At 40.7% G+C, this 8,567-nt stretch overlaps 2 protein-coding genes across 2 annotated transcripts in view; one reads left to right on the forward strand and one right to left on the reverse strand.

Annotated features, from left to right (window-relative positions):
* Positions 1–1,524, forward strand: part of LOC118427910 (protein crumbs homolog 1-like) — a 15,779-nt gene extending 14,255 nt beyond the window's left edge. Inside the window, exon 4 of the mRNA XM_035837875.1 lies at positions 1,409–1,524. Within this exon, the coding sequence (XP_035693768.1) occupies positions 1,409–1,524 (116 nt within the window). The remainder of the gene's footprint in view (positions 1–1,408) is intronic.
* Positions 1,525–2,780: 1,256 nt separating this feature from the next.
* The window catches only part of LOC118427807 (fibropellin-1-like), a 19,247-nt gene continuing 13,460 nt past the window's right edge, over positions 2,781–8,567 (reverse strand). The window contains exons 11-12 of the mRNA XM_035837767.1: positions 3,566–3,643; positions 2,781–3,070 (exon numbers count right to left, since the gene is read on the reverse strand). Coding sequence (XP_035693660.1) covers positions 2,958–3,070; positions 3,566–3,643 — 191 coding nt within the window. The 3' untranslated portion in view covers positions 2,781–2,957. The remainder of the gene's footprint in view (positions 3,071–3,565; positions 3,644–8,567) is intronic.

The following is an 8,567-nucleotide window of genomic DNA, read 5'->3' on the forward strand; positions in this document are numbered from 1 at the left end:
CCTATAAAGATATCAAATAAACAAAATGTCAAATAAGATCAATGGCATAATTTGTGTATTTTTCTTGGTATACAATTTGATTTTTCGTTTCTTAAACATCCCGGCCGGGCCCCGATTTGGAAATGTGACCCAGGCCTTACTAGTATCTCTTTCAAGCTTGATGAGATGTAGCTCAACACAGATATGTCCCCCATTGTCTACCATTCAGGAAAATGGCATTTTACACGAAAATATGTTTGATAGTTCTTACAATACATGAATGTCTCACAGTGACGACATAAATAGCTATCTCTGTACCCATTATATTGAAACGACATATGAATTTAACATAATGGGATAAAAACAAGAGAAGCAAATATGCTAGTAACCCGACGAAAAGAATTGCCGCACATTCACAGGCTTTTTAACATGCCATTCAACTGGACATAACACAACTGCAAACACTGTGTTAGGGTACTGTTTGTCTGGTAAAGACTCCGACCACTTTGTCCCGTTGTTGACGTCACACTTCCGGAAGATGACGTACTAGTATCCTTAGCAATCAACTCAGCAATTAACATCTTTTCGATTTTATGGTAAACTCGTTTACAAGCCAAGTAGGTATTTTCTAAATACGCTCTCAGTGTTTGTAGATAACTTTTCAGTCTGTTTGTAACCAATTCAACATCGGAATAGATCACTGCAACACCATGCGAATTGTTATGACAATAGATTAGAAATACGAATAAGTGTCAAAAGTAGACACTCTTCCACAATTGAATAGCGACTTGATCTAGGGACCAAACAGCCTGCCACCTACGCAAAATAAAACAATGAGTTAACTGTAGATCTTACTCCTGTATCAACGCGGTTCTCATGTAAAGTTGTACACTTTTTCAGATTCGGCTATCTCTTACGTAATCAATATAGGTTTAGTTCATACATACATGTCAGTACAAATGTACTCACCGACTGACGCGGCCGGCAGAGTGCCTACAGCCGCGAGGAGGAGCAGAAACTTCCACATCTTTACTGGCTGTAGTCTAACTCTTGACTGGAGGACGGTGTTCTGTTTACACCAGTTTATACCGTGTTGTTGCCCGTAGTTCTGAGCGACGGGCGGTGCATTGTTGTAGGACTTAGTTGGCACCAAATCAACATCGCCGACTTGACAACGTCGAGGTGCACGTGTAATACCGAGTTTTAATGAAAAATGCCTCAGCTTACTTGTCGTACCCATGAGACCTTGACAGTAATAGGTTGGATGAGTGGATGAGTGGAGAACTCTCCATTAACTCAAGGGTGCCATTGGGCTATTGCCATTGTGGTTGTAATATGGTGCAGATGGCCTTTATACGAAAAGAAAACTTCCACATCTTCACCGCCTGTTACTGCCTCAACTGTGAGGACTGTGTTTTGTTTTCACCAGTTTATACCGTGTTGCTGCCGGTAGTTCTTAGCGACGGGCAACGTATTGTTGTAGGGCACTGTTGGCAGGCACCGAATCAACATCGCCGACTTGACAACGTCGAGGTGCACGTGTAATGCAGAGTTTTAATTAAAAATGCCTCAGCTTACTTTTCGTACCTACGAGACCCAGACAGTAATATGTTGGATGTGTGAATGAGTGTAGAACTCCCTATTACCTCAACGGTGCTACTGGGCTATTACCATTGTGGTTGTGACATGGTGCAGATGGCCTTCATACGAAAAAAAAAAACGAATTCAATGAACAAACCTTTGTACACCGGTTGTGTTAGATCGAAGCTGTGCAGAAACAGTGTATATGGGGGCACCCACTTGGTTGAAACTCCGTAGAATAAAGCGTTGCTACAAGAAACAGTCGACTAGTCATGGTTACAAGTGCCACAGTTGACAACCTATAATTTTGGCTTTAAATAGCTATAACTATAAAATGTATGATGAAGGTAAAGTGGAACTCGGCACCATTAAGTACAGTACGGGTTGATAGCTCGAAACAACGCTTGCGAAAAGATGTGCAAACGTGAGGCTTGACAGGTCGTCCAGTGCAGTATTACATGTCTGTAAAGTTGTTGTGTGTGAGGCCAAAGGGCAATCATACATTCTGACACAAAGGGGTATACTCGATCAAACTCGTTAAAGTAAACATTGTTAAGGACTCTCAAAGTGCCATTCTGATAAACCTTGCTAGCTCGAAAGTCTCCTGTCGGAGCTATGGAATGGAATGGAAGATATATAATTTCTTTACATTATGCCTTTAGTAGTAGCCTTCAAATTGTAATAAAGAATACAGTACTGTATGATCTATTCTTCCTGCAATGTTTTAGCCTCTTCTTCTTTATGTAGGCTATGGAGAGATATGCAGCTTATTAGTAAGTGTAGGTTTTGACTCTATTCTTTTGAAGAAATAATTGAAGATATTTTCACCATTATATACAGCAATGAAATTGATTACCAAACAAACTACCTTCGGGAGAAGAGATAGTGCTTTAGTAAACGATAGGTAATGTGTAAAGAACAGTGCGCGGTGCCCAAGTGGCAAACTTGTTAAAGATCTTATGCACTTCCATAGCTTTCCGCGAGAGGTCGCTACTCACTATACCTTTCAAGATATGCCATTCCATATTGAGTCTCTGGTAAAAGACAACCGTTTTTCTTCCTGTAACTTGCTATAGGCTATGAAGAGTAAAGGTACACAGGTGTGATAGAGCTACATAGTGGCTTACAGTGCTTCCGGAATTTATACTTGGGTATTTTTATTCATATCTACATGTTCTAACTCGTGTAAGGCATGGTTAAGGAAGGACAGAAACCGTGGATATGATTTTTGCTGCTGGTGCTTTATTGATCTAACGTCTTCTATCTCTATGTGCTGCTTTTATCTCTAGTAAGACTCTAAAGGTAGGCCCTAAATCACGCACAAAAAGCAGTTTCAAGCCGCGCATGAAGCAGCCATGTTGGCTGGTCATTGTCAAGTCGGAGGCCCTGTTGTGACATCACTCAGGCCTGCATGAGAAGGCTGCCACGCCCTCAGGGGTGCAGTTCATGCCATCCGGACAGGAGACGCTGCTGCACTGGTACGGCAGCCCCCGGGTGGTGGAAGATGGGTCTAAATAACAAAGAGCGTTCACAGAGAGAATTTTGTAAATAGTTTTTCATGCAAAGAGGGTGTACTATAATTGATAAGAATTGGTGCATTTCTTTACAGTAGGTGCTAAAAAGACTGTTACTTTACCTGAAATATGTCAATATTTTAAGAAAAGTTAAAAGAATTAGATGGCATCATGACTCATGCAAGAATCTGTCAATAATCCCCCGGTCATATAAACATTCGTAAATAACTTGTAAAATTTCTTAAATGTATCGTTACGTGTATGGCAGCGACATATTCGTTGATTTTATTTTGACCTATGGTTCAGATGTTGCCAACAATGTGGCAGTAACAGCATTCTCGTATAGGACGTTTAGCCATAGTCGAAGCTGCAGGGCTCATATACAGCAATTATGATATTACCAGGGTCATTACTGGTCGAAGGGAAGCATATCATTGTACTTGCAGAATGTAACAACTGGATTCAAAATTATGTAGTAAAACTTTACTCACGGGCGCAGATGAAGTAGAAAGTAAAGTCCTGGCAGATGAAACCATTTGGACACTGCATATTGGAGCACCAGTCCATGTCTGGATAAAACAGAGAATCAAGAATTGTGTTTTTAAGGTCCGAATATGCTAAGAGCTCAACTTGTTAGAATTTACGAAAATGCCAAGCATCACACGAACTTCAGTCCCGCCATACTATGACAAGGTTGCCATGCGGTCCCAAACGGTCCGAGTCTACCGCAATCGTGAATAGAGACCAGGGAGCGGACTCAGTCGCGTTTGGGACCACATTCTTGCTTTATAGAGCGACCTTGCTACGAGCAAGTTGTCAAAACGCTGGTCATGTAAACGTTTTAAAGCCCATATTACTGTCACACTAACCTGTCTCGCAGTGGTCTCCTTGGTAACCGATTGGGCAGATGCAGGTGTAGGAGTTGATGTCGTCATGACAACTCCCGCCATTTTGGCACGGGCCGGAGGCGCACTCGTCAATGTCTGTGGAAATGTTATAGAATCAGATCATTATTGAACTGTGACAGTTATGAAAATTTAAGAACAAGAGTTGCTAGTTTGTGTTGTATCTGCTATCATCATTGAATACTCATATGGAAACATATAATAAAACATGATAAGAATGGAACAGTGGCTAGGTAATGCTATTTGTTATATGAACTTTGCTGCACAGTATTCCACAAAGTTGCCTTTTTGAAGCCACTGCACGGTGTCTAATCTGCTTTACATTGGCCTAAGCATTAAGAACCCTATAAACAACTACATGCTGTTACACTTTTGGTTAAATCCCGAGTCGATACTATTGGCGGGTTTAGCTGCATTCGCACATATACTTGGGGAAATTTACATGTATGTTCTAAGCAGAGGGAACCTATTGAAAATACGATAGTAAGAAACACAGCGTCTCTTGTAGACCATAACAGTACCCACCTATCTCACAAGTCTTCCCGTCAAACCCGGCAGGACAGTCGCAGAAGGCGGCGGAGTCGTTGAAGCAGGAGGTGCAGATGCCGCCGTTCTGGCAGATGTTTTGTCCGCATGGTGTCAGGGCTGAAATGATAAAGTGATTTCAGGGCTGGAATATTGACATGAGTTTACGCCATTTGTAAGGTTGTTCAATGTTTTAATGACCTGACGTTCAAGATCAGTTCACACCATGAAATGGCCTTACATGGATGAATTGTAGCACCGTAGGCATCGCGAGTTTTATATTTGCTTACTATGTCGTCATTGCCATTTTATGTCATTCTTGATGAAAAGAGTACTCAAGAATTCTTATTCACATAATGAACATTGTCGATTTCTGCTTACCTTTTAGTTTGTTTCCGCTTTGTCATCGGTATTTTCTGTCAAGGTGCCATTTTGCCATTGTGTGCTACCATTGTGCCTACAAGGATTTTCTAAAATTCAGAAGTTTACTAGCTTGACCAAAAAGTATATACAATAGTTTTACCATCCTGGCAGACGTAGTTGTGCTGTTCCGTGCACGGTGCTGTCTTGGCCAGGAAATTATTGTTGCTGTCTAGGAGAACACACAGGTCACAGGGCTCGGCGGGTTCACTGGACAACCACTGCAGGGGGGCTGTTGGATGTAGATGGTAATTCATATGATAACACAAATATCGTGTCCATTAGCCGTCGGCCGGTAGGAATGTGTAAAAAAAACCTATCATTCTCAATATCTAAGGAGATCAATGCCTTATAAACAATAATTTTGTAAATAAAATACCGTGTTTCTTTTAGTCTATTTCATTTATCATCTTTTCTCACCTTACCGAGCAACAAAAAACAATCTTCTTGCTTAATCGTCCAACCCCTTTTTATATGAAAATGTTGGACAATTAATCTCCCATTACATGCGGAAAAGAAGTCAGACCCATCAAATAGCTTAACTAAGTCGAAATATATTTGGATTAGATGTTATTTCCCTTTTGATTTATCTATATACATATGTTTCCTTCTCTGTTAAGAATACAATTATGTATACCACTACTTTACTTTGTTTGCAGTTGGACCTCGGGCATGAGCTTGCAATGAAAATTAGCAATTATATCTTCAGACTACTAGGTGCCGCCTTCAGCTTAGAACATGAGTGCTGTGTTGTCAATGATATCAGTCTACACAACAGAACATATCATGCTTCAAAAAGAGCACAAATCACAAAACACCAATTGAAGCTTATCTGGATGAATATGAATCATTATGATACCTGAAAAAGGAGCCCCATTGCTGTAGACAAACACCGCAGGTGCTGTTTTGATTGACAGCCAACTGGAGGCCCCAGTCGAAGCCGCGATCTTGTCAGCGAGGAAAGTTTGCTGCTGCTGGTCTGTCACATCCACCAGGTGTCCGTCCTGAGCTCGGCAGGCTCGGGCCGCGTCAGGGTGGGCAGCAGCGGTGGGGGAGAACTGGTGACATTCTCCGGCGAAGGGCACTGGGGTTTGTTGATGAGAAAAGTATAATGACAACTCAATCTTTTTACTGATACTCCACTTTCTATAAATGTTTACGTTTAAAATGAATACTATCATGTTAGTGTTACGGAGTGTAAGCGTTGCCATAAATCATAACAGTAAGGAAATTTTCATTTCTTAGAAGGGGACAGAAGCCCTGTTTTTCGAAAAGAAGAGTCATTGCATTACCAGTTTCACAGTTTTTGCCGGCGGTATCTTTAGGACAGACACAGCTGTAGCCGTTCACGTGATCCAGGCAGGTCCCTCCCAGCCAACAGGGGCTGCTCGCGCAGTCATCAGGGTCTGAAAATTTAGGAAAGATTTTGAGAAGGAAACTCACAGAATCTACATCTTACTACTTTTCTTACTGCAGCTCATCATTCGAACCATGTGAATGGGTGTACATTTTCTACCACAGATCATTTACAAAAAGTATTAACCGCACTGTTTAGTAGAGGATATATTTCGAATAATCCCAAATAAGGATCTAGACACTGTCACTGACTCCACAGAAAGTCCTCACTTTTATGTTTTTATCTTTTTCATGCCTCACGAAGTGTACCAGCAGATATGCCCTCACAAATGTTGCGGGATAATAATCATATCCAGTTGTATGAGTGCCTGCTTTTTTGGCCTATCTTATTACCTGGATGTCTAACCTTCATCGACGATGATAATGTAGTTAAACATGTTCTTGGTTGGTGGCGGGGGTTGAGGCCCACCCCTTGGGATTCCCATGTAAGTCTTAAACGGCTTATCATGTGGACAACAAATTGTCAGAGAATTACTTCTAACTAGCATAGCATAGTTTATTCATAATGAATCATGAAAGATATTGTAGATAACATAAGATTTTATCGTAAACCGCTCTGACGTTATGCGACATGAAAGTTTGCGCAGGCCTGAAAAGTACATCGGTACCGTACCCAAATCTGAATCCCTCCCCGAGTTAATTGACTACAAGCCAAATGCTTGATTCCCATGGCCCACCAATTCGCCTTCAGTGTTTGTAACATAACTTTTGCGCCCTTTATTAGCCTATTCAAGATTGAAATAGATTTATGCACCGCCACGCGCGACGTTGCGACAACAGATTAGAAACGAATCAGGCCAAAAGTGATGCGAATCATTCTTATAAAAGTACACTCTTCTACCATTGAAGAGCAATTTTATTTGATCATCTGAGCATGCAGGTCATGAATGTATAGATAAGAGAGTGAAACGCATATTTGAAATCAAATGATGCAATGTGGCTTCCATTGTCAGGCTCATGTTTAACCAAGCACATCGGTTTTAACATGTCCGTAGGCAGGGGGTTCACACACTCGGTTTTAACCCTATTCAGACCGGGCTTTTTTGGTCATCCCTGGACCGGGGGGGGGGGGGCTTTTGAGGCCCTCCACTTCTAAGTCCTATAACTCTAAAACGACGTGCTGTAGGGCCACCAAATTTTCAGGACATGATTTCGACGTCATATCTGACAAGTATGTGACGTTTGACGTTACGTTGACGTAAGATGACGTAATTATGACGTCATCAATTAGATTACATTGGCCAAACCCATGAAAAATGGGTATTCTCAGAAAACTTCAAGTTATGCTGCAAAAATGTAACAACAAGTGCATATAACAGAATAATAATGTTAATTACGACTTGCGTTGCCAATAGCAACATCAATGACGTCAATATGACGTCATAAAATGACGTCATGCACATCTAAGATACGAGTTGGGCTCCGCCATATTATACCCACCACCTTGAATTTTTTAAAATACTTTTTTTGCAACAAATAATCACAAAGGGCAATGGAAATAGTCTAAATTCATTCATTTAGATGGTTTTTGATGAAAAAATACCAGGTAGTTACAAATTTTAAGGGATAATTAGCTTGTTATTCTTGATCTGGCCATTCGGTCCGCCATCTTGGATTTTGGGCTGATGACGTCATCAAATTAGCATACTTTATGCATATATAATTATGAAAGATATGCTGAATAATATAAGATTTTATGTATGTAACAAAATCGCAGTAATATAGCAAATAAATGTGAAAAATACATAGTTAGAACCAAAAATAGTGATTTTTGGCAAAACTGCCTGTCAACAAACGGTTGCCATGGCAACAAGAAAAAATGGAAAATTTGTCAAACTTCGCAAAATTGCTGCCAACAATATTTTAGGAAAAATCATCAAATTTGGTGGCTCTAGCGTAAGCCGTTCTGGCGTTATAGGACATCGAAGTTAGCGCGGGCCTCAAAAGCCCCCCCCCCCCCCCCGGTCTGAATAGGGTTAATTGAAGCATTAAGTTCCTATTTACCTTCCAGGCATCCAGGCTGCTGTGCATCTGGCACGCTTTGACTAAATGCGTTCTCAGTGTCGACTGTTAGCCGAAAGATCTGTATGAATTAATAGAAAAAATTGTTTATTTTTGAAAGCATTTATTGAATTGATACAAATTAATTTTTCAGTCACTTCATGTTTTAAAAAAATCTTACTTCATATATTTGTGGCGTTTTTCACAGAAAGGGCGCCATATTGCA

Source organism: Branchiostoma floridae, chromosome 12 (genome assembly GCF_000003815.2).
Source record: "Branchiostoma floridae strain S238N-H82 chromosome 12, Bfl_VNyyK, whole genome shotgun sequence".
NCBI classification, from domain to species: Eukaryota; Metazoa; Chordata; class Leptocardii; order Amphioxiformes; family Branchiostomatidae; genus Branchiostoma; species Branchiostoma floridae.